This window comes from Eptesicus fuscus, chromosome 6, assembly GCF_027574615.1.
Source record: "Eptesicus fuscus isolate TK198812 chromosome 6, DD_ASM_mEF_20220401, whole genome shotgun sequence".
Taxonomy (NCBI): Eukaryota; Metazoa; Chordata; class Mammalia; order Chiroptera; family Vespertilionidae; genus Eptesicus; species Eptesicus fuscus.
This window is the reverse complement of record NC_072478.1, coordinates 78,135,837-78,162,959: the sequence shown is the minus strand read 5'-3', so window position 1 is coordinate 78,162,959 and position 27,123 is coordinate 78,135,837. Positions and strand designations below refer to the sequence as shown.

General features: G+C 39.8%; 1 protein-coding gene across 2 annotated transcripts in view; it reads left to right on the top strand.

Annotated features, from left to right (window-relative positions):
• ETF1 (eukaryotic translation termination factor 1) overlaps positions 1-27,123 on the top strand; it is a 30,821-nt gene that overhangs the window by 1,197 nt on the left and 2,501 nt on the right. For both annotated transcript variants that reach the window (XM_054717897.1, XM_054717898.1), the window contains 8 exons: positions 17,108-17,283; positions 18,463-18,602; positions 21,830-21,968; positions 22,651-22,841; positions 23,596-23,725; positions 25,360-25,515; positions 25,936-26,000; positions 26,933-27,080. In XM_054717897.1, coding sequence (XP_054573872.1) covers positions 17,108-17,283; positions 18,463-18,602; positions 21,830-21,968; positions 22,651-22,841; positions 23,596-23,725; positions 25,360-25,515; positions 25,936-26,000; positions 26,933-27,080 — 1,145 coding nt within the window. The remainder of the gene's footprint in view (positions 1-17,107; positions 17,284-18,462; positions 18,603-21,829; positions 21,969-22,650; positions 22,842-23,595; positions 23,726-25,359; positions 25,516-25,935; positions 26,001-26,932; positions 27,081-27,123) is intronic.

Below are 27,123 nucleotides of genomic sequence, written 5' to 3'. Positions count from 1 at the left end.
AGTGTTGATAAGAAACTATAGGTGAGTCCACTGTGGAAAGGGTAATCTAGTTTAAAACTAGCTCTGTATGCTCTTATTTAAAAAAAAATTTCTTAATTACTCGTTTGGGGAAGCTTTGTCAGGTATTCCTATTTTTTCACCTTTATTTTCCTTTCCCGTGGAAACTTTTTACTTATAGGAAGTGGGGGCGGGGTGGGGGGAGAAAGTGTTTGGGACATTACTTACTTGTGTGTCTGAGTATTCTTAGAAGAGTGACTTGCCCCAGGCCAGTAAGAAAGTTTTCAGCTTAAGAATTGAACATTTTGGTTTCCAGCCCACGTTTGTCCTTGGTTGGTAGATTTGTAATGATAACATTAAGTTCTTAATTGAAGTGTGCTTAGTTCCATGGAAGGCCCAAGGTTAAGACAGGTTTTAACATTGTCGTTTGTTCTTAATAAATTAGTGACAGTTCTGCTTGGAATGAAACTTCTGAAAGTTTGGTGACTTGGGCTTTTGCTCACTCTAATATGAACTGAAATAGCTTATTTTTTGTTCTTTAAGTTTGTTTTTCTTTGAATAGAATATTCAGACCTAATTAATAATCTTACAGGAATTTGAACACAGATTGTTCTGTGCCACATGATGGAATGAATAATTTTCCCCCACGTGAAAGAAGACTGTACAGGAGGGGGTAATATGGGTCATGACCCATTGAGATGCACTACCAGGAATTAGCCGGGTTCTTTTGTTTCATTAGGATATTTTGTTGTGTTACTTGGATTCCTCAATTGAGTATGGCTTTTATAAATTGCTGTTGTTGCAGTGTTGTTTAAAATTGTCTCTGACCTGTAGATTTGTTCTCTAATTTGGAAGCAGGTTCACACATTAGAATTTATATACATTTTATTCTCTGAAGAAGTCTAGACTATGAATTCACAACTATAATTTGCCTGATGTCCAAATGAAGTAACATTGACAAAATAACTAGCTTAATAAGTAACAGCATTCCTTTCTACTGCTTCAGGAAACTTACTCTTAAATTTGTTCCTAGCCACTTGAAACTTTTAAGCTCCCCTTTAAAATTTTTAAAGGCTTTATTCTTTTGATTAGCAGCGTTTATTAAAGTTTAATTTTTTCTTATTGATTTTAGAGCGAGAAGAACATCATTTTGTTGTCCCACACATTCATGTATTCATTGTTCTATGTGTGCCTGATCAGGAATCGAATCCCCAACCCTGGCACATTGAGATAACAACACTGTAACCAAGTGAGCTATCTGGCCATTAAAGTTTAAATGAAGTTCTTACACTCAGCTTTTCTTCAACGTGATGGAGTTAGTTTGGAGTTTTAAATGGGAATAAGCTGTTTAAAATAGCTGGGGAATAGTCTTCCTATAAATAAACAATGTGGTTGATAATCATGTCCTACTTTGCCTACTTAGATTTTATTCAGGATTTGCTTGAGCCCATGAAAATTTAAAATCTTGGCCATCTCTAGGTATCAGTAAAGGAGTAACAAGTTTATTCTGTCTGGCTCAGAGGTTTTCCAGTACATACCAATTTCTTTTGGGGAATAGCAAAATTGTATTTTCATGGCTGAGTTGTATTACAGTCAGACTCAGGTTATCATAGTATACAGAGAGAATGCTTTTTCTTCTTTACCCAATGCTAAAATATTTAAGGGGAAATGTAATGGACTTTAAGGACAGACTGAATGGCAAAATGAATCTGTGTTTTCAGGAGAAAAAAAGGTTATGCGGTTATTAGCACTAGATAGAGGTGGATTGAGAGAATTGTGTTAAAAGGAGTGTTACATGTATAACTTGATTTAAATTGGGTGAGACATTAAGTCCCACTTAAAGTTGGTGGTAGTTTCTTCTTGATTTATGATTGCTCCTGGTATATTCTTCACAGTTGGTATAATGAGGACAAATATGTGCATAAGCCAAAACTGGAACTAGGTCCATGAGAATAGAAAGGTGGTTGCAGATATTCTGAATAAGAAACTAAAGCAGGTGAATGGTAGGTGGGGAATTTTGGTTGCTGTTTTTTCCTTGTTTTCTGAGCCAGCAAGAAATAGTATTGGAAGCTTTATAGTTTTCAGGTAATAAAATCATAACCAGAGCCTATTCCATCCAAGGACAATGGTGAAAGTGACAGAGGAACAGACAAGGTTAATTTGGACTCTAAGTTGTGTCTATATGTGTTAGAAATATTGTTCATTTATCTTCAGCAGGGAACCTTGAATATTTCAGATATAATGAGCTTTCCGACAGATAATCCATGTTTGAAGATCAGTGCAGTTTGTAAACATCATTTGGGTGCCATCTGTGGTCTTTGGGCATTTTTAAAGCTTACTATTTAGTTAAAAATAACTTGTAGATACCTAGACTTTGAAGGAAGTAGAAATTACCTGGCTGTATATAGCTGTCTTTCCTGCCCCAAAATATGATTGGGGGGGGGGGGGGGATGTGGATGAGAGACTATTCTCTATTCTCAATAATTCTGATAACCAGATATGTGGGAGGTTTCCCCATACCAAGCAATACTCCAATTCTTAGTGATCTCCAGCAGAGTGTCCTACAATTCAGTTCACTTCTGACCCACAGGCTATAATTTGCTGCAGTGGCCCACAGAACTCACGGAAACACTTTATTTGTGTTTACTGGTTTATTACAGAGGATAATACAAAGGAGACAAATGTATAGCCAGATGAAGAGGTACATATTGCAAAGTTCAGAAGGGTCTGATTGTGGGCACTATGCCCCTGTGGACCTAGAATGCACTACTTGAATTTAAAGTTCAATACATCTTATTCAGGAATTTTATAGAACATAATCTGCAGCATGCCACTTTCTTTTCCCCTTCCTTGAGGTTCATGGGTGGTACCCAACCCCATCCTGAAGCTATCTAGGAGCCCTACCCTAAGTCACTTAATTAGCATAAACCCAGGTGTGCCCCAAAGGGATTCCTTATGAATAACAGAAACAATCCCATCAAGGAATTCTGAAAACAAAATGATTTCTTTCTTTTTTTAATCCTCATGAGAATATTTTTCCAGTGATTTTTTTTTTTTAGAGAGAGTGGAAGAGAGAGGGAAAGAGAGAGAAACCTTAATGTGAGAGAAACATATTGATTGTTTGTCTCCTGTACGAGCCCGATCAGGGCCCAGGCTAGGGAGAAGGCTTGCAACCACAGTACATGCCCTTAACCTGGGACCCTTTGGACCCTAGGCCGAGGCTCTCCCCACTGAGCCAAACCGGCTAGAACTAAATTTATTTCTTATCATACCACATGCTTTTTTTTTTTAATCTCCACAAAATTTCTTACATTGTATTTTATTAAAAGTAATTTTGAGAGCTCATTGAACAGGTTTTGTAAAAATCTTATAGACAAGTAAAATATATACAAGTTGTTAATATAATTTGAATAAGTTAACGTATGTTAAATGTGTTTGAATACTTTCCTCAAGTGAAAATTGTTGATTAAAAACATTAATAACTTAAATAATACTTGGAATGTTCTCAAGGCAATAAATTTAAGAGGTAGTAAAGGGAAGGGGGGCAGATAAAAGTACATTTGATAGAGTGTGGTGGTGTTCCTCAGTCCACTTCAAGTGTCACAGACTGCCTGCCTCAACTCTGAACTTGTCCTAACAGCCCTTGTATTCTGGCATGGTGTTCTATGCACTGTGAACCTAATGAACAATTACTCTCTTTGAATTTCAACTCTTGACAGACTTCTCATTGTAGTAGCAGATATACTTATCCTTCCAGGAAAGGAAGGCCTACTCTGGACACACTCCTAGGTAAGCAAGAGTACCTAATTAGAATACCATTTATGGCCTATTGCAATGTGGGTTATAGGTGGCTATCCCCCATTCCCACCTTCTCCCCACACACACACCAGTTGGACCCTTTTTAGCAAAGGGCCCATTTTCTTTGAGCTTGGGGTTGAGTATGTGCCCAGTGCAGCCTCTGGCGCTGGAAAGGTGTTCAGTTGTGAGAAAATGTAAAATGTCAGTTTTATAGCAGGACTAAATGGTTTTTAATCCTATTGAAGAGTCAGAAAGAGAAATTTGCCTCTTTTCCCTAGATCTGCTAGAACTGTCCAACTGAGAATTTGGGACAAGAGAAATTTCTTCTGAATCTAACTTACTCTCCAGGTATCTCAGAATAGAACCTCCTGGGATACATTCTGTAGGTGGCTCTTAATTCTTCAGCAGCCTGCTCTCTTAGCGAGGGGGAGAAGGGATAAGGGAGAAGTTTCAAGGCTCTTCTTTGCATTGGGTTAGAAATTATGAGGTTTCTCATTTGAGGACACTGTCCTCAGCATAATGAAGTTCCCTCTGATAACAACTTTATCTTATTCCACTGGGCACACTTTGAACCCTTGCCTACTATCTGTTAGAAAAGGAAAATTCCCTTTTTTCTTATTTTTGTCATTTTTCCTGAACAGGTGTATTTTTCTTCCTTTAATTTAAATGAATGGAGATCAAGAAAAAGAATGGTTTTGCATTTATCCCCAACCCAAAATATAATGGAGTTTAATTAAGGGCCATAATTTTATTCTCTTACAGATACAAAGATGAAAACATTAAAATAGACATTAAAGCTTTGTATGTTTTAATCCAGTCCTTCCTCTTTCATCTACTTAATTTGTATGTAATAGGTGCCTTATAACTCTTTATAGGTTTGCTTTGTCCTTTTTTTTAATCCTCCAACTTACTTTAGATCTTTTTTTTTATTTTTTTTATTGATTTGAGAGAGAGAGGGAAACATTGATTGGTTGCCTCACACATGTGCCCTGACTGGAGTCAAATCAGCGACCTTTCAGTGTAGAGGACATTGCTCAATCAGCTGAGCCACACCCACCAGGGCTAAATCTTCATTTTAACACCAGTTTTCAGACGTGTGGCTTCTCGTCCAATGTATGCTTTGTTTTTACTCTTGTCACCATCCTTCCTACCCATTTCAGAAGGCTTGACATTTTGAGATGCCTGACACTGCTTCTTGTCACATAGATACTGGTTCTGTACGTCTTCTATTTTCACATTTTCATTTGTATCTCTTAAGGTCATCTTTAGCAGAATGATCCTAGTCAAAACAAAAGCTTGTCTTTTCAGCCTTGCCTGTGTGACTTTGGTTGAGCATTGACCTGTGAACCAGGAGGTTACAGGGCACATGCCGGGGTTGCAGGCTTGATCCCTAGTAGGGGGCATGCAGGAGGCAGCAGGTCAGTGATTCGCATCATTGATGTTTCTATCCCTCTCCTTTCCTCTCTGAAATCAATTTTAAGAAATTTTTTAATTTGTCTTTTTATGCTCTCTCTGTGGCCTTTTAAATTAGATTGTTTTCCCCAAACTAACATCTAGGTATATGAAAAATAAAGCCCACAAATGAATTTTTACTAGTAACCAGTCAGCTTACAAACTTCATCAAGCATCTGTTGTGAGTTGGGTAATAGACATTTGTAAGAAATGTGTAATACAGTGAGAATGTGGTCTGACACATAACCCTAGTGTGATGATATGAACGATTTCCAGCCCCATATTAGTAAGTACATAATAACACAGTACACATTGAATGGGTGTAGTATAAGCTGATAATTCAGGTCTCAAATAAGTATGTTGGACATTGTCAGAAACCAAAAGGTGGATATATAGATATATATTTATATATATCTATATTGATTTCCAAGAGGAAGAGAGAGGGAGAAGTAGAAACATCAGTGATGAGAGAAAATCTTTGATTGGCTGCCTCCTGCATACCTCACACTGGGGATTGAGCCTGCAACCCAGGCATGTGCCCCAGCCGGGAATCAAACCCTGACCTCCTGGTTCATAGGTCAACACTCAACCACTGAGCCATGCAGGCCAGGTGAGATGTGTTTTAATCAAGTAATGAAACTAGTTTTCTGAAAAATTGAATAGCATACATTTTAATTCTTACTGCCATTTCTTGGATGAAGAAATTGAAGTACAGTAAGGAACAGTGCTAGATTCTGTTTGTACTTTTCTAATTTTGAAGCCTGTGATCCTAACATGCCATACTGCCTTGCTCTTTGGTTAGTATTTCTGAATAGAAATATCTCCCATTCCTTTCTGAAAGAAAGACTCTTGTCCAAGGAAATTGGAGTTTACTAGAAGGAGAAGGTGTGCTGAGACCCAGGGGCAAAGATAAAACGGAAACAGGCATGCTGTTTGCAAGTCTATCCTAGGAAAAACTTGGGTACTGAACATATTTGTTTCTAATGAGAATCCATAAAGCAAGTGAGGGAAATAACTTGCTTTTAAATCCCTCCCCAGAAGTTAATTTGTGTATTAGAAAGATTAACAGGAAGTCTATGGCTTTGTTTTATTTGCTTAGTACTTACATAGTGGTCAAAAAAGATAGAAGCTAGATTTTCATTTATAGAGTCCTGTGTAGAACACTGGTAATGAGTCCCTAATGCTGGTTGTGATTGATATCTCCTGACTTTGCACTGATGTGAGAACACTAGAGAAATTTTCCAGCTTCTGTTGCTTCCCTGGTGGAATATTCCACTAGGTTAATTTTGTAAAGTTGTTGTAATTCTTTTAAGATGAAGTAAATGTCTCTACTTGTAGAAAAAGTAATGCTCCATCAGATATATACATTTTGGGTTTGAATAACTGAGTAATCCTGCTAAGGATAGTACTAAAATGAACTTTGTAAACTTTCTACTGAAAAATTTTGGGACAATTGATTTATTCTGTCCTCTAGCGTAGAGGCTGTTTTATGTTAGGAATTAACCATTTATTCATTCATCAGATGTTTGAGTGCTCACTGTGTGTAACGGAACTCATTCCATAGCTGTAGGCTAAAGCCACTTAAGCTTTTGTATAATATAACTATTTAAAGTTTTAGAGGGGAATGAATCTCACTCTTTTATGATATATTTAAAAATAGTTTCTGGTGTTCTGGCCATATTGTTTTATTTTTTATTGCTTTCAGAGAGGAAGGGAGAAGGAGAGAAACACATCAATGATGAGAGAGAATCATTGATCAGTTGCCTCCCACCAAGGATCGAGCCCGAAACCAGGGCAAGTGCCCTTGACGGGAATCAAACCCGAGATTCTTCAGGCTGCAAGCCTATGCTCTATCCACTGAGCCAAACCAGCTAGGGCTGGCCATATTGTTTTGAACTACATTTTTGGCTTGGCACTTTTGTTCTGTTGGAAGATTTGGCAAGTCCTCTGATCCAGTAAAGGTGATCCCCTGCCACAAGGTCAACATTTCTCTCTCTCTCTCTCTCTCTCTCTCTCTCTCTCTCTCTCTCTCTCTCTCTCTCTCCCTCTCTCCCTCTCTCCCCCCCCCCCCCCCTCCTTTAGATTGACTTCAGCACCACCTAACAGTGTCTTTTCCCTGTGCTATGATGATGATTCTTTCTGACTGATTCCATTAAAGGTCAGGGGGGCTAGGGCACAAGGAGCAAGAGTTTCATCTAGTTACCATTTAGTGAAAACTACTATTCATGCTAGGCATTTGATATGTATTATCTTAATAGGATCCTCATGACCTTGTAAACTAAGTAGAAACTGAGGCCCAAAGAGATTTGTGTAATATGCTGTAGGTCACACAGATAGGACAGAACATGAACCCAAATCTGTCTTATTCTAAAACCTTTGCTCACTCATAACCACCTTCCTTTCTGTTCCCATATTCAACCCATATCAAAAAGATTGCTTTAGTCTCAGAATTTTAACTTCGCTTTATGTGTTTGGTAAAAGAAGAAAAATGCAAACCCCACGATGAAGAAAAAATAAAGACAAAGGTAGTAAGAATTGGAGAGGAGCTGATTTTCAGCTAGTGATCCATATAATGTGGCTAGTTTATCAACTCCCAGAAATAATCTGATGATTTTTGTTTTATTTGTTTTTAATACTCAACTGACGGTATGTTTTTATTGATTTTAGAGAGGAAGGGAAACATTGATGTGAGAGGAAAACATTGATCAGTTGCCTCCCATAAAGGCCGACCAGGAATCAAACCCTGATCAAACCTTTTTGGTGTACAGGACGATGCTCCAACCAACTGAGTGGCCAGGGCAACTAAGGTTTAAGAAGTTAAGCTTCGTGGGCCTGAAAAGGATTTAGTGGCAACTTTAGCCATCCATATCCTCGGGCTAGTCATCAAGCATTGAGATGAAAGCTGCTTGGAGAGCATATACTTTAAATCCCAACCAGAGAATATAGTAGGCAGTCTGTAAAATGTTCCTGGCCCAAACCTAAAAGTAATTCTATTATGATAAGATGGATGGCAGGGCATTTCATGGGGAATGAATGTTCTAGCTGGAAAAAATGGACATCTCTGAGCCTTAACAATTCACTGGTTGTTATTGCTGTGGTAAATGACAGCAGCTCACCTGCAATCAAGTAGACTCTGAATTTCTCCTTAGGAGGGGAGAAGTCATAGAATCTCTCTGGCTTCAGCAGGCCAAGACTTCTTGCTTAAAGGTGTAGGAAGCAAGTCCGACACATTGATTCTCAATCCTAGTTATGCATTAGAATTTTTCTGATACTATTTGAATCAATCTATTTGAAAATTGAGATTCGCTCTTACCCACAGTTACCACCACCGTCATGTTCCCTATTTAAGAGCTATTGAATTAGGTCTGGCTCAGGGTCTGAGCGTCAACCTATGAACCAGTAGATCACAGTTCAGTTCTTGGTCAGGGCACATGTCTGGGTTTCAGGCTCAATCCCCAGTAGTGGGTGTGTAGGAGGCAGCTGATCAATGATTCTCTCATTATTGATGTTTGTATCTTTCTCACCCTCTCCCTTCCTCTCTGAAATTTTTTTTACAGAGAGCTATTGAATTAGAATACAGGAAGAGGGGATCTTTGCGTATTTGATTTTTTTGATTTTTGTTTTTACTTTTAGAAAGCTCTTCAAGAATTCAGAGTTCTCATGCAAATTGGTCAGTGAACAAGCTGGTGGGAAGCACATTTTTTTACACCTATTTTTCTAAAGTGTTCTTCAGCATTGTTGATGATGAGCTTTCATAAGATATTTACAGGTCAGCTCTGGCCAGGTGGTTAGAGTGTTGTCCCGACATCCCAAGGTTGTGGGTTCGATCCTCAGTCAGGACACACACAAGAAGCATATAATGAATGCATAAATAAGTGAAACAACAAATCGGTGTTTCTTCTTCCCTTTCTCTCTCTAAAATAAATAATTTTTTTAAAGATACTTATAGGTCAAAGAGTGCCTATTACATTTCCTTGTTATGACTGACCATAAGGCACCTTGTATCCAAAGGCTAGAATTCTCTAAAGTTACACATACAAAAAGACACCACAGTCTAGGCTTTGCTCTAATTACCTTGAGTTTTCTTCCTTAGAGACCTTTCAGTAATGGCCATTCAATGACAAATATTTCCATGTTCATAGTGTTCAGGATCCATGGTTGGATTGGATGAGTACCTGGTAGGACTACCCTAACCTCCCTCCCATCCTAGAGAGAGAGACTTTTCCTTCAACAGTCTATCTATTTGAGAGTGAGGGAAAGAAAAACTTCAGCTATATGATTTGTTTGTTGTTTTTTAATTCTCTTCCTGAGTTTTGTATAGTTTTATTTAGTCTCTTTACAACTACTTCCTCCTGTCTCCCAGCTGTTTTATTTCTCAGAAGTTAGTTCTCTGGATAGAAGCGTTGATGAACCCTTCTTTGATAAGGGAAAGGGTCCCTAAAATGAGAACAAAAAATAATCTGTGAGCAGAGGTCCCTGGAAGCCTTACATTAGCACATTGTTATATGTTGTGTCTTGCTTTGCCAGATTTTTAAAGCCAGTATGTTCACCATTGCTGTCCCTGATAATTCACTAGCTCTGGAATGAGTGTCTTTGATTTTGGAAAAGGGATATAGTGACAAAGCAGAAAAGTGAGTGAAAACTATTAAAATTTAAAAAGGGTGTTGTTCGCATACGTAGCCAGCAGCTCCTTGGCTTTATTTCTTGTGTTTTCCTGGGGTTGTTCACTGTACTTTAAAATGAAATTTGTATTCACTTACCTTGGTTTTATTTTGGTATTTACACAAACTAGTTTAACAACTTTGATTTGATTGGCTTGCATATAGAGTAAATGAGTATTTATTGTGTTTGGAAACATTCCTGGGAAAACTTTAATCTGCTTGTATTAAACCCAAGATACAAAACATCAGAAATTATAAAGTAGCCTTTAAATTTCTAAAGTGGAAGCCATTTAGTAATACTTATTTCCTCTTTACCGGTCAGGTGTCTTATAATAAAGATGAATTCAGTAAAGGTTACCCGCAACGCTGTTTACCCCAGATGAGGTAGGGCAAGTCACAAAGGAAAACTAGTGAAAGGTAATTTTTTGAACATTAGTCAAAATTCAGGAGTAAGAGGCCAAGACTAACTTGAAGTAGTGTTTCAGATTAAGCAACTTGGTAGAGATTTATCAAACAAATTTTTGGCAAGCTACACTTCTGAACCTTTATTTATTTATTTTTTTTAAGAAAGAGAGAAACCTCAATCTGAGAGAGATACGTCCATCAGTTGCCTCCCTTACGCACCCTCAACCTGCACCCTTTCAGTGCACAGGACAACACTGAACCACCTGAGCCACTCCAGCCAGGCAGCTGAACCATTAGTTAGTTGGAATCCTATAACAAGCTTATGTTCTTTGGTATCTTCACTGCTTTGTCCCCTCTAGAAGTTACTTGGATGTGAGTGTAAGGTTGCCCAACTCTGGTGACTCTTCAGTAAAGTTGCTTAAGAAATGCCTATATGTTATTAACTTAGCTATGGTAGAAAGAAAATCATTGCTTATCTTTTTTTTAAATATGCTTCAAAAATTGTTTTATTGCTTTTATAGAGAGAGAAAAGGAGAGGGATAGAAAGATAGAAACATTGATGAGCTGCCTCCTGCATGCCCCCAACTGGGGATTGAGCCCACAACCTGTGCATGTGCCCTGACCATGAATTGAACCAGGGACCTCTTGGTTCATGGGTCCGATGCCCAACTACTGAGCCACATCACCTGGGCAATAGCTGCTTTTTTTGTCTTGCTTTGTCCTCCACATGGTTATTTGCTTTAAGGATTTCCTTCAGGCATTTTAGGTTCTCTCCATTATTTTGTCCCAACATCCTCTCTATCCTCAAATTTTCCATCTTTTTTGTTTTATCTACACTATTAAAAAAGAAATATGCAAATTGACTGTGCCTCTGCAACACCTGTCAGCCAATCAGGAGTGAGTATGCAAATTAACCCAACAAAGGTGGTGGGTTAATTTGCAGGCGCAGAGCGGTGGGGTGGAATGCCTGTTATGAGGGGGAGAGTAGGGGGCGGAGGGAGCTACAGGAGTGGTGCTCTGCCAGTAGTGAGGACTTGCAGGCTCCTGGGCAGCCAGGAGCAAAACCAGGGGAAGGAAGGCCTATTCTTGCACAAATCTTCGTGCAACGGGCCTCTAGTTTTAGTATAAGCATTTATTTGAACCATACTGATAACATGCCAGGGAGCAAGATTTCAAATTCTCCCAAATGTTCCATCCTTGGGTGTTTTGGTGCCTGTTTGTTTCCTGAGTTATGAACCATTGTTTCTGCTATTCTTGGAGCCCCTTCTCATACCATTCCCTACTGATTACCTTTTTGTTAGTTTCATCTCCTAGGAAACTACTCTGTAAATCAGAGCACATCAGCATTTAGAAATTGAGCCCTTTTGAGAAATAACTCCCTTGGTCCCTAAAGATTCCAAGAGCCTCTAGGGTGAAGAAAAATGCTCGAGAATTTTTCATCTGAAAGGAAGTACAAGCCAGGAAAGTCAGTATTCAAACGTATCTTTCATTTTCCCTGTCTTATATATTTTCATACTGTACATTTGCATAAGTTGACAATACCTGTGTAGAGACAGGTAGGTGGCACCTACAGTCTAGACTGTGTTTGAAGTTCAATGTTTCCAGCCACTCCCAGAACAAATTCCTTTTCTCCCTCTCAACCTATGGGGTTTAACATAACTCCAGAAAAAAATTATCAGAAAAGTTTTTTGGAAATCCCTCTTTAGAAGCCTAGAAAGATAAATTATTGGAAGAAAAGCAGTTTGTTGCATATGATTGCTTAAAAATAGGGTCCAAAGAACACTCACTGACTGTAAAGATCTTCTTTTTTCTTTTTTGTAATAAAACATTTGTTTCATTTGGGAATTCTTTTCCTATCTAGTTCAGAAACTGGAACGAGGCCACAGGTAGAATTTTATTTATGTCTGATCTTTTGATTTTTAGCACTTTGTCCTAGTTTTTTAAAGTTCCTTTAATGTGGTTGTGCTGTGAAAAGTAAAAAGAGTTTAGAGAGCATTACACCTGACTTAATAGGAGTGTGTGTGTGTGTGTGTGTGTGTGTGTGTGTGCACGTGCACACCTGTGTGTGTGCACACACAAGCAAGGGATCATTCTGGATCACTCTGGTTTGTCAGCACTACAGTGAAATTTTAGTTTGATTTGAATATAGGAAATAACATTTATGTAGATAAAGAAATAACTATGGGTCAGGTTTGGTATTTTGGAAATTTATGTCATATGAGGTAGCTACGTATTATACATTTGCTTGATTCTCTGGTCTGACTAGAATGCTTGCTCCCCTATCCAAGGGGTAGCAGCAGAGCAAACACCATACTGTCATTAATCAACTTGGAGAAAATATCACAAAGGTTATGAAACAGCCTTCTAGATTTTGAGTAGAAACACCAACATTTGGAGCTATAACATGAGCTGACAATCTGGAACTAACTGTTTTTGTTTGCTTTGTTTTTTGCTGTTGTTAATCCTCGCCTCATATTTTTTCCCATTGCTTTTCAGAGAAAGTAGGAGAGAGAGGCAGACAGACAGACAGACAGACATCTGTGTGTCTGGCACATCGACTGGTTGCCTCCAGCACACGCTCTGGGTAGGGGGCAGGGATCGAACTCATGACCCTTTGCTTCAAGGGCCTATGCTCTAACCAGTTAGGGAAACAGGCCAGGACAGAACTAACTGTTTTGATGGTGGAAGGACCAGACAGCCAGTTTGTTTGCTTGTAAAGAATGTGTCTGACCAGAGGACCTGTGTGATTTACCACTAGGAGCAAACTTTCAGAAGGCAGGATCTTGTGTAAATTAGGTCCTATGACAAAGCTAATATAGGGTTTCTTCTAAGTTTGTTATTGTCCCCCTGACTGTGCTTCTTCGCTTCTTTTTATTAGTCACTTGGCACATAAGCCATTTGACTTGATCTTGTATCCATCTTTCTAATTTCTTTTTCTTGGCAACTTCTACTGGACACTGGATATATGTAATTAGTGGAAAACTTGGCTGTTTGTTTTAAGCTGCGACATTTTATTTATTAATTTATTTTAAATCCTTGCCCGAGAACATGCTTAGAGAGAGGAAGGGGTAGGGGGAGAGGTGAGAGAGAAACATCTATCAGTTGCCTTCCGTTCAGGGATCTAACCGGCAACCTTTTGGTGCACAGAACAATGTTCAACCAACTAAGCCACTCCAGCTGGGCCTTAATTGTACATTTGTTTTTAATGTGTTTTTGTTGATTTTTAGAGAGGGGGGGGGGACATTAATTGACTGCCTCCTGCACCCTCTTCCCCCCCCCCCCCCATTGGGGATGGAGCTGCAACCGGGCATATGCCCCAACTAGGAATTGAAGGAGCAATCTCTCTGTGTACTGGACAAATGCTCAACCAACAGCCATACCAGCCAGGGCCCTTAGGCGTTCTTTTGTTTTGTTTGTTTATTGATTTCAGAGAGGAAGGGAGAGGGATAGAGAGATAGAAACATAAGTGATGAGAGAGAATCATTGATCAGCTGCCCCCTGCACGCCCCCTACTGGGGATCAATCCCACAACCCAGGCATATGCCCTTGGCTGGAATCGAACCCAGGACCTTTTAGTCCGCAGACCAGCACTGTATCCACTGGGCCAAACCAGCTAGGGCCTTTGGCGTTTTTGACAGTCTTCCCAGTTTACCTAAAGACACCCTTGCTCTGGCTAGGTAGCTCAGTTGGTGAGAGTGTCATCCCCATACACCAAGATTTCTGGTTTGATCCCTGGTCAGGGCACATAAAAGAACCAACCCATGAGTACATAAGTCAGTGGAACAACAAATCAGTGTTTCCCTCTCTTCTCTTTTCTCTCTCTCTCTCTCTCTCTCTCTCTCTCTCTCTCGCAAATCAATAAAAAAAATTATTGTTGTCATTGTTTTTTTTGTTGTTAATTCTCACCTGAGAATATATTTCCATTGATTTTTTTTAGAGAGAGAAACATAGCTGTGAGAGAAACACATTGATTGGTTGCCTCCTGCACAAGCCCCGACCAGGGCCCAGGCCAGGGAGGAGCCTACAACCAAGGTAAGTGCCCTTGACCGGAATCAAACCTGGGACCCTTTGGTCTGCAGACCGATGCTCTATCCACTGAGCCAAACTGGCTAGGGGGGGGGGGGGGAGGCTCACCTGTTTCCACATGATACTAATACTTACAATGATTAAACTTATCATAGCCTTTTTTTAAAAAAAGATGTTTTTATTTTTAAAACTAGTGGCCCGGTGCACAGATTCATGCACACTGAAAGGAAATTAATTAGAAGAAAGATTTTAATATTGCTATTCGCCCTTTCTCTATAATAGAAGTGTCAGAGATGAAAGAAAATTAGTAAAATGTATATGAAAATCCTATATAATAAAAGCCTAATATGCTAAGTGTCCGACCGTTCATTCGACCAATCACTATGATGCACTCTGACCACCAGGGGGCAGGCGCTCCCACGGTCCCTCCCCAACTCCCAATTGGGACTGGGCGAGACGGGTCAGACACACCCTGGAGTCCTCCTGTGGGCCCTCCCTGGCCCCAATTGTGCACCAGCAGGGTCCCTTGGCCTGGCCTGTGCCCTCTCGCAGTCCGGGACCCCTCTAAACAAATGTACAGAGGGGGATGTCAGAGAGCTGGTTTTGGCCCAATATCTGCCAGCCAGGCAGGGACCCCCACCAGTGCATGAATCCATGCACTGGGCCTCTAGTAATATATAAATTGGTTAATAAATAAATAATAACATGATATAACAGTAACATTGATAAAAACAATGACTGATAAATTGATTAAACTGGCAGACGGAAGGAGGGTCGGCCACTTAGCCTTTTTTATATATATAGATTTTTTTTTTATTATTGCTTTCAAAGAGGAAGGGAGAGGGGGAGAGAGAGAAACGTCAAATGAGAGAGAATCATGGAACAGCTGCCTCCTGCTCGCCCCACAGTAGGATCGAGCCTGCAGCCTGGGAATGTGCCCTGACCGGAAATTGAACCTTGACCTCGTGGTTCATGGGTCAGTGCTCAACCACTGAGCCACGCCAGTTGGGTACTTGTCTTAACCTTTAAGGTCATGATCTCTGAGAATCTCAGAAAGTAACATGTAGAAAACATTTTGTAAAATGATACCACATTTCTTTTTTTTTTTCTTTTTTTTTTGAGTTATTATATGTGTACATATCTTACCATTACCCCCCCCACCCCACACCCATACATGCCCTCACCCCCCAGAGTTTTGCGTCCATTGTTTATGCTTATATGCATGCATACAAGTCCTTCGTTTGATTTCATATCTCCCCCACCTCTCCCTAACTTTCCCCCTGTAATTTGAAAGTCTGTTTGATGCTTTACTGTCTCTGTATCTATCTTTTTGTTCATCACTTTATAATGTTCTTTACTATCCATAAATGAGTGAGATCATGTGGATACCACATTTCTTGATATGATTTGCTCATATCAGATCAATTTTTGCCTTCAACATATAAATTGGCTCAATTTGTACTGTAGATATTGTAAAGAAGCCATATTTATGGCTTTTAATTTCCTATGTATAATGTGTGGTATAGATTTGATTCTGTTTATATTGCCATTCATTCTTATAAAATTGATTTTAAAAAGGTTAGTTTTTTAAACATAAAATTAACAATTTATTGTTAATTTAGTAAACACAAATTATAACATTTCTTGAAAAAAAACATTCCTTAGCTTTTCTAGTATGCTGTCAGGTTAAGAGATCAAGAGACCTTAAACGGAAGTATCCTATAATGTAGTGAGTCTTTGCCATAGATTTTTTTAAATAACAGCTTTATTGAGATAATTTACATACTATAAAACTTACCCCCTTTTATTTATTTTTTTATTGGTTGAGAGAGAAACATCAATTAGTTGTTCCACTTATTTATGCATTAATTGGTTGTTTCTTGTATGTGTCCTGGCCTACCCCCTTTTTTAAAATTTATTTATTTATTTATTTATTTTTAAACATTTTTATTGATTTCAGAGAGGAAGGGAAAGAGAGAGACAGACAGAAACATCAACGATGAGAGAGAATCACTGATCAGCCATCTCTCGCATGCCCCCTATTGGGGATCGAGCCCACAACCCAGGCATGTGCCCCCTGACCGGAATCAAACCCAGGACCCTTCAGTCCGCAAGCCAACGTTCTATCCACTGAGCTAAACCAGCTAGGGCTGGCCTATCCCCTTTTTAAAGTGTGCAATTCACTTGGGTTGTTTCTTCAGAGTTATGCAACAATCACTGCTGTGTGATTTTCATCAGCCCAAAAAGAAACCCCCCATTCCCGTTACCAGTCATTCCCTCTTCCACCTTGGCAGTCACTCCTTTCTCTGTGTCTAGGTTGCCTGTTCTAGACGTTCATGTCCTTTGCCCGCTTTTAATTTTGGTGAAGTCCACCTGATCTAAATAATCTTATAAATAGAAATTTTCCATGCTGTTTGGGTGTTAATAAGAGCTCATTATATTTGCATTTCTGAAACCAAGAAGAAAGATGAGAAAAGCACCTTAAGGAATGCAACTTCCAGGAACCTTTTTTGAAAAGGAACCAGGTGAATGAACTCCTCAGGTGATTTTGTGCAGTCAAGATTAAGAGCTTTATTTTAAGGGAAGTGTGTGTTGTAGCTCTGAGTATCCTTTGATTACTCTGATATAGTCCCTACCTTCCTAGTCACTTTAAGAGTGATCTGTTTCTAATGTTTTAGGGAAATCTCTAACTCCCTTTATTAATGAGACACATGAACTTAAACTCTTATGTGGTACTTGAATCTCTTGTGTTATTCTTTCTTTCACAGCAATGGCACAAGCATGATATCATTGATCATTCCTCCCAAAGACCAGATTTCACGAGTGGCAAAAATGTTAGCAGATGAGTTTGGAACTGCGTCTAACATTAAGTCACGAGTAAACCGCCTTTCAGTCCTGGGAGCCATTACATCTGTACAACAAAGACTCAAACTTTATAACAAAGGTAATCTGGAGAGGGGGTGGGAGGGCAATGGGGGGATAAGGACAGATATGTAATCTCTAATAATCTATACTAATAAAAGGGTAATAAGCTAATTAGACCAGGAGACCTTCTGGACAAAGCCATGGTGGCGGGGCTGAGGCAGAGGCAGTTAGGGGTAATCAGGCCAGGAGGGGAGGTCAGTAGGGGGTGATCAGGCCAGGGGGAGCAGTTGGGGGTGAGCAGGCCAGCAGGCGGGGGCAGTTGGCAATCAGGCCAGAAGGGAGGGCAGTTAGGAGTGATCAGGCCAGAAGGGGGAGCAGTTGGAAGAAATCAGGCCAGCAGGCACAGTGGTTAGGGGCGATCAGGCAGGCAGGCAGGTGAGTGGTTAGGAGCCAGCGGTCCCAGATTGTGAGAGGGATGTCCGACTGCCAGTTTAGTGGGATCGGGCCTAAACCGGCAGTCAGACATCCCCCAAGGGGTCCCAGATTGGAGAGGGTACAGGCCGGGCTGAGAGGACCCTACTCCCCATCCCCCATGCACAAATTCCATGCACTGGGCCACTAGTACCTTAAGAAAGAAAGAAGAAAAAAAAGAATATAAAAAGATGCTCAACTTCACCAATTTTCAGAGAAATACACATCAAAGCCACTATGAATTACCATTTCACACCCATTAAAAGGTCTATTATAAAAATCACAGAAAATAGCAAGCCTTGGTGAGATGTGGAAAAATTGGAATGTTTGTGCATTGCTAATAGGAATGTAAAATAATGCAGTTGCTGTGGAAAACTGTGTGGTGGTTCCTCAAACATTAAAAATAAACTACTGTTTGTAAGAAGAAGAAAAAAAGTTAATCTGGAGCTTGATCATTTTTCTCCTCTGCTTTGTTTGTATTGGTTATATTTTCCACTTGGATCCTGTCATTAGGCTTTTGGTCACTAGTGTTTCCTTTCAAAGGTGTCCCTTTGACCTTGGAATTTAACCCCCTTTTTTAAAGTTATTTTTTGAAAGTTAAGTAGTATTAGTATTAAGACATCTCAATTAAGTTTCAAATTCCAAGATGGAATTCTGCCTGAGAGATTTGTAGATATTTCTGCTTTATTTAAATTGGGATTTAAAGGGCAGGGATTATAGGCTGTGGAATCATTTTCTATGGTTAGCTGTGGGTTTATGTAGAGAAATTGTTTGTGTTTTTTTGCAGTACCTCCAAATGGCCTGGTTGTTTACTGTGGTACAATTGTTACAGAAGAAGGAAAGGAAAAGAAAGTCAACATTGACTTTGAACCTTTCAAACCAATTAATACATCATTGTATCTGTGTGACAACAAATTCCATACAGAGGTAAGAAGTTCAAGCACAGACTATTTTCATCACCCTCAGAAAAAAACCCATACCTACTAACAATCACTCCCATTTTCTATACCCCCCACAAACACACCAATATCCCTCCTCTCTCTGCTACCACTAATCTATTTCTATCTCTGTAGATTTGCTTATATTGGCATTTTGTATGAATGGAATCAATACAACTAGAGGCTTTTTGTGAATGGCTTCTTTCACTTAGCGTAATGTTTTCAAGGTTCGTCTGTGTTGTGGTATTTTTTTAAATATATTTTTATTAATTTCAGAGAGAAAGGGAGAGATAGAAACACAGTGATGAGAGAGAATCATTGATCGGTGGCTGCCTTCTGCACGCCCCCTCCCCCCCAACCCTCCCCCAGGTTGAGCCTGCAACCTGGACATGTGCCCTTGACCGGAATTGAACCCAGTGCCCTTCAGTCCACAGGCCCGACACTGTCCATTGAGCCAAATCGGCTAGGGCTATGTTGTGATATTGAATCTGTACTTCATCCTTTTTATTGCCAGATATTTGCTACATTTTATTTATCAGTTTATGGGAATTTGCATTCCCACTATTTAGGTATTATGAATAATGCTGCTTTGAACATACATGTACAGGTTTTGTGTGTGTTTTAATGTTTTTATTGTTTTTTGAGAGAGAAATACCAGTTGCCTCCCAAATGCTCCCCGAAGGGGGACGAAACTTACAACTTGGGCATGTGCCCTGACCAGGAATCGAAACAGGGACTTTTTGATGCATGGGATGATGCTCAACCAACTGAGCCACACTGGCCAGGAATACATGTACATGTTTTTGCATGACCATGTTTTCATTGCGGGTAGTATATACCTAAGAATGGAATTACTGGATCCTATGGTAACTATGTTTAACTTTTTGAGGAATTGCAAGACTGTTTTTTTGTTGTTTTTGTTTTAATATATTTTATTGATATTTTTACAGAGAGGAAGGGAGAGGGATAGAGAGTTAGAAACACCGATGAGAGAGAAACATCGATCAGCTGCCTCCTGCACACCCCCCACTGGGGATGTACCCGCAACCAAGGTACATGCCCCTGACCGGAATTGAACCTGGGACCCTTCAGTTCGCAGGCCAACGCTCTATCCACTGAGCCAAACCGGTTAGGGCTGCAAGACTGTTTTTTTAATCATTGTATCATTTTAAGGGTGGGTATTTTCAAAAAAATAGAAGAGTTTATCTTTATATGACACACTGAAAGACATGATCATTGATCATTTTTTAATAAAGTGCTAAGTTGGATTTGGATAACTACAGGTGAAGAAATAATTGGCTACTTGGTCTCCTTTTCTCCCTATCTACCTATGATGCTTGCCTGTATTCCTTGAACTCTTTGTGTTCATGCTCACAAATTATAAAATCTTTACTAATAAGACTTTAAGAGCTTTTTTTTTTTTTTCACCTATAAAACTTTTGAGTGACAGAGCTGCCATAAGATGAACGTTAGGGTGGAAAGGAAACCTCATTAGAGTGACCTAAATCAGTCAACAATAGAACAATCAGTAATTCACAGCTGGCTCCTACTTCACTTTTTTGCCTTTCATCAACCTAGGGAAAAATCTCTACAGTGGAATTAGAACTGACACTTGTCAATTCAGTTTACAGTGGATGGTTTTTGCTCACTTGACAGGAAGCCCAATTCAAGTTGGGTCTTGGTTGGTGCATAGATGGTTGAGACTGTTCTTCTCTTGGGTATCACATTCTTCTGGCAAAATCTTGATTGGTAGGCTCTTGGCCACCCTATCCCACTTACTATATCTGATTTGATGAAAGCAAATTTTGTATCTTACTGAATTAAATAGTACTTGGTACTCATATTATCTAGCTTTAGCTTACTAAGTTTCCTCTTCCAAGGTACCGTTTATTCTTACTAGCTTTATTTTTTCTTTAGTTGATATGTCAATAACTAGATGTGAATGTGGCATATTGCATAACACAACTTATGTCCTGTTTAATAGGGATAATTATACCTTTTTATGAGGAATAAGTGTATTCCATGATGAGCAAACTTGTTAAAAACTTGCATTAATCAGGCCACCTAACAGCATTTCAGTAAAGCAAAAATTTTAACACGTGCAATATTTATGTCAATGCTAATTATCAAGCATAGTTTGGTTAAAGATTGATTTTTAGTGATTAATCTGCTTTCTAATCAATTTTTGAAGAAGCTGTTTTCTTCCTTAGTTAAAATGGAATGGGTAATTTCTTAGCTCTAAAGAGGCTGCCATCTAGCAAGTCATCTAACAAGCCTATAGTATTTAAAGTCCATCATGAAATTTTTTGTCTATACAAATCCCAGGACTATTTAAATACTTGCTTTTTCAGGAGGCAGAAATATAGGGGATATACTGCTAATGTAGAAGAAGGGTTTTCCCCCATTAAAACTCAGAATCATTAGCTATACCACCTCTAAAATAAAATTGAGTTTTGGCCCGACTGGTTTGGCTCAGTGGTTGAGCATTGACTCAGGACCCAGGAGGTCACAGTTTGATTCCAGTCCGGGCACATGCCCAGGTTGCAGACTCAGTCCCCGGGCGGTGGGGGCGGGGGCGTGTAGGAGGTAGCCGATCAATGATGTTTCTCATCAATGTTTCTATCTACTCTTCTCCCTTCCTAGAGATAATTAAACATTTTTTAATTGAGTTTTGTATCTTCCTATTATTAATGATGCTTAAGACATAGGAGTTAAACATTTCCAAACTAGATCATTATATAGACTATTTCTCGGTTTTGTATTCATGTACTACTCTAGAGTTGATTTACAAGATATTTGCTATGATGAATACTGCCTATTAATGCTGGGGTTACTCATGGTAACAGAAAGTCAACATTTTTAGGTTAGACTTTCAGTTTGAATATTGTGTTCATAGACTACCATCAGTCTAAATCAAATCAAGGACTAGGGAGAATTTAAGCCCTATAACTCTGGGTTTTGTAATCATGTACCCAGGTCAGTTTTATGAAAGGCTTCATATTAATATCATTGGCTTTTTCCTACATCAGAAATTCAAAATTGTTTCTCTGAGTTTCATATTTATAGCTGAAGTCTATAAATTACTCCATAAAATGGTCTTCCTGTGGTATTCGTACCATACTGAGTGCAGTGAAAGGGCTTTATATTGTCCTTTCAGAGTTATGACCTTAACAAAACTTTGAGATTTATTGTATGGTGCTTGTGTTTGCTTTTCAGGCTCTTACAGCACTACTTTCAGATGACAGCAAATTTGGCTTCATTGTAATAGATGGTAGTGGTGCACTTTTTGGCACACTCCAAGGAAACACAAGAGAAGTCCTGCACAAATTCACTGTGGATCTCCCAAAGAAACATGGTAATATAGGAAGAGAATATGAGCCCATTTGCTTTATATCTAGCAGTAAAGGAACAGATAGTACAATGAGGGTGGAGATGGGGGTGGTAAGTCCAGATGATAGAAGCATCATGAAATGACTCCGTGGTCTTTTTTTTTTTTTTTTGGCTCTTTTTTTTTTTTTTTTTTTTTCTTTAATATATATTTTATTGATTTTTTACAGAGAGGAAGGGAGGGGGATAGAGAGTCAGAAACTTATGGCTCTTTTTTTTTTTTTTTTTTCTTTAATATATATTTTATTGATTTTTTACAGAGAGGAAGGGAGGGGGATAGAGAGTCAGAAACATTAATGAGAGAGAAACATCAATTCAGCTGCCTCCTGCACACTCCCCACTGGGGATGTGCCCACAACCAAGGTACATGCCCTTAACCGGAACCGAACCTGGGACCCTTCAGTCCACAGTCCGACGCTCTATCCACTGAGCCAAACCGGTCAGGGCATGGCTCTTCTTTTGACAGGAGAATTAGTAGTCACTCTCTGAAGACAAGTAAAGGTTTATGCCAAATATTTATTTAAGGATATAGTGATTTTTCTCTGTCCTTTTTGGGGGGTGATAGCATGATTATTTAGTTAATTTTTAATTAGCAAGACATCTTGTACTTCTTAATATTTTACTTTTTCCTCACCACTTTTGTGTCAAAGGTAGAGGAGGTCAGTCAGCCTTGCGTTTTGCCCGTTTAAGAATGGAAAAGCGACATAACTATGTTCGGAAAGTAGCTGAGACTGCGGTGCAGCTGTTTATTTCTGGGGACAAAGTGAATGTGGCTGGTCTCGTTTTAGCTGGATCTGCTGACTTTAAAACTGAACTAAGTCAATCTGATATGTTTGATCAGGTAAGAGAGACGTAAATGCTCCATTATGTAATTTTTGGGTGGGAGTCACTTGGACATGCACATCTTTTTTATTTTTACTGCTTCTGAGTTGGTGAGATTTCGGGTGTTTATTAGGAAACATTCCCCTGTGCTTTTCTGGGCCTTTTCACTTTTGAAATCAGCCATTTTGAGATAGGATCTTTCTAGTCTTATAGAGGCCTCTGAGTGGGTTGTCATATTTGGCTTTAAAATGAAATTTGATTTCAAAAAATTAGGAACTGGCTTTTTCTTTTTCTGATTTATTCTTGTAGGTAAGTAAAGCAGTGATATGACAGGGCTTATTAAGCCTAAAGCATTTAATCCAGAAAGATCTTTTGGTTTATTCCCAAGGTGTTCTCATTGTGGGTGAGGGAGGTAACATTATGGTTACCTCCATAAGGCTCACCAACTAAGTTGTCTTGTACTCTACTACCTTACATAGCAAGAACTAACAATTCTCCCTTTCCTTCCCAAGAAATTTAGTTTTGTTTATATTTAATGAGTTATATAGGTCCAATAGAATGTGCGATATGATTGGTTGAGGAAGTATATTCTGGCAGTGTTGCTCACTGAGACCTGCTAATGAATAAGTTGGACCCTTTCCCCATGTTCTCCCTCTTTAGACTTCTGTGATCAATTGCCAAGTTTTGCATGCCATTAAGAGGTAGTGGGGTCTTAGTGAAGGTGTTTTGAAGTACTAATTGTGCTTTTTCTTTTTTTTTTTTCATTGTGTCAGAGGTTGCAATCAAAAGTTTTAAAATTAGTTGATATATCCTATGGTGGGGAAAATGGATTCAACCAAGCTATTGAGTTATCTACTGAAGTCCTCTCCAACGTGAAATTCATTCAAGAAAAGAAATTAATAGGTATCAGTGGAATGCAAATTATTTACTTATTCTGTGAATTTTTTTTATATGTTTATACATGATTGTACATATGAAACATGATGCTTAAAGGGTAAGAGGAAGATTTAGCATTTTTATTAAGATGTTCCACAGTGGAATCATTTTAATCTTTCTTAGTCATTAGGTCTAATAAATGTGTTTGTATTTGCACTATTTTTACCCTTTGGCAATAGTTCAGTCTTTTTATATAATCTATATTATAAAAAGCCCGTGGCCATAATGCCCTAACGACCAAACAACCGGTCACCATGAAGTGCATGGAGCACCTCTCAGTCCCTCCCCCACGGCCCACAGGCTCCTATCACAGCACAGCCGGCAGGCGGGTGGGGCAGCGGGCGCGGCATGGCGTGTGTGGGTGGGTGGGCAGGGCTGCAAGCACAGCAGGGCAGGTGGGTGGGGCCGTGAGATTTTGCACGCTGGGCTTCTAGTCTGTATATATAAGACCCTAAACGACCAGTCGACCATTTGACTGGTCGCTATGACGTGCACTGACCACCAGGGGGCAGACGCTCAATGCAGTGTGCTCCCACAGCGGGAGCACCACTCAGCTGATGCAGCTCACCTGATGCGACTCATGGCTGGCAAGCGCAGCTGCAGCTGCGCGAGCTTCTCCAGTCTCTGGCAGGAGCAGAGCGCTGCCCAGACCTGGGCTCAGGCTCCTCCCTGGCCGCCTGCCACTTTGTGCACTACTACATCCCTCAGGGGATGTCGGACTGTGGAATGCTGGTTTCAAAAAACCAATCCCCTCCTCTGAAGGGGTCCCAGGTTGCAAGAGGGCACAGGCCAGGCTGAGTGACCACACCGGTGCACAAATTCGTGCACTAGGCCTCTAGAATATATTTTATATGTTTATATATACACACACACACACTAGTATGTATGTATTTTTCCCCCCCTGAGCGGGAGGGTGAGAGAGAGAAAAATAGAAACATCAGTGATGAGAGAGAATCAATGATCAGCTACCTCCTGCACATCCTCTACTGGGGGTCAAGCCCACAGGCCCCGGCCATGTGCCCTAACCAGGAATCCAGCCGTGACCTCCTAGTTCATGCGTCAATGATCAACCACATCGGCCAGGCCCAAACTTCAGTCTTATTTCCCATATTAATTATCCTTTGTAATAGAGTGATGAATAGAGAGACTGAAGTAAAGATTAGTGTAGCCATTGTTTGCTCAGCTATTGCCTCTTTAGAGTCAATTTTTGGAGCCTCACCTAGTGGTATTTTCTTCACTGGTTCTGGGCACTTTTTTTTTTTTAATTTCTTTATTGATTTCAGAGAGGAAGGGAGAGGGAGAGAGAGAGAGAGAAACATCAATGATGAGAGAGAATCATTGATCGGCTGCCTCCTGCACGCCCCCTACTGGGGATCGAGCCCGCAGCCCAGGTATATGCCCTTGACCCGAATCTATCCTGCGATCCTTCAGTCTGCAGGCCGACGCTCTATCCACTGAGCCACGCCGGCTAGGGCAAGCACTTACTCATTTTTAAGTTGATTTTTTAATATATCTCTCTCTCTTGATTTTGAGTGTAAGAGGGTCTATATCTACAAAGGAAACTTTAATATATGTCCTTATTGACTTGTCCCTACTTACAGGACGATACTTTGATGAAATCAGCCAGGACACGGGCAAGTACTGTTTTGGAGTTGAAGATACACTAAAAGCTTTAGAAATGGGAGCTGTAGAAATTCTAATAGTCTACGAAAATCTGGATATAATGAGATACGTCCTTCATTGCCAAGGCACAGAAGGTATGAGAATTAGAAAATCAGATTGCTGTTTATTACTGACCTATGTATTAAGGAATCCTGGGGTGGAGCTTTAGGAGAGATGACAGATTGCAGGATCAATCAGAAGGCAGATCTATACCTTGTTCCCATCTCTTTCATTCTGTAGCATATTCCTGCATAGTTTCTGCTTGAACTGATAAATGTCTACTTAAGATTGTTAAATTTTTGGAGAACAGGACTGTATCTTGATGTCTTTGGTGGTTCCTCATGATAGGAGCAATGTACCCAGTAGACACTTGATGTTTGCTGACTAATCATATGGGGAAAAAGTTGATAGAATAAGTTCAGGAGCCCTTTTATCTAACCTAACTCATCTCATGGGGTTTATACTTGTTAGCATGTGAGAACCAAGTTAACACATTTTTCCCCCCATTACTGCAGAGGAGAAAATTCTCTATCTAACTCCAGAACAAGAGAAGGATAAATCTCATTTCACAGACAAAGAGGTATGTGATTGTTTTCTTGGTAATACATGCAAGGAAAGACGAATCCATATGTTAGAGCACTGGCAGTGTAGAGTATCCACCTGGGAAACCAAACCTCCTATTTGTCAGTTGGGGGTGACAGGAGGTGGTCAGCTACTATCCACCACATACCAATCTGATTCCAAAGAAAGAGGCCAAGTCGTGGTTACTGTGATTATTTAAGTAGTTAAATATTCTCATCCTCGAAATAGTGATGAGGAAGATTTCTTTTTTCAAAAAATATATTTTTATTTCAGAAAGGAAGGGAGAGAGAGAAATATCAATGATGAGCCCACAACCCGAGCATGTCCCCTTACCGGCAATCGAACCCATGACCTCTTCATTCATATGTGGTCGCTCAACCACAGCCATGCTGGCCAGGCAGAGGTAGATTTAATTTAGTAGTGCCTCTCCTGCCCCATGAAATCTGTGCTGCTTTTTTACTTATTGTATTAGCTGTGTTGCTGAAATGGCTTCTTCAGGTTTGGTGTAAAAGCATCAGTAGAGCTTAAGGTGCCACCTGCCCAGCACCACAGATACTAGGTTCCTTCATTTCTGAGATTAAGACTTTATTTTTATAAGGCTGCTCCCGAAAACAATTCTGTGTGTCTCTTCTGGGCCGTTTGAATGCCTAGAGACCCTTTACAACAGCCTGGCTTCTAGAGACCACAGTAGGATCTGTAAGTGTGTGTTGACATTTCATTGTTGATGCTAGAGCCTGGGGAAGAACGTTAATTGAAATAATCAGAATTTCTGTGTTGTTACAGTTATGTCACCAGAAACCAGAGTTCACTTAGAGAGTTTCACACACACATACATAATGAGGGAGAATGATGGGGGCAGGGGAACAAGAGTTGCTAAGTCTTGCTGTATTCTCATCTCACTGTTTCTGTATCTCATGGTCGCCCCTGAAGACAGGACAAGAACATGAACTGATTGAGAGCATGCCCTTGCTGGAATGGTTTGCTAATAACTACAAAAAATTTGGAGCTACATTGGAAATTGTCACAGATAAGTCACAAGAAGGATCCCAATTTGTGAAAGGATTTGGTGGAATTGGAGGTGAGTAGCCAATTAGAAACCTAAACTTAAAGCCAGGCCCAAG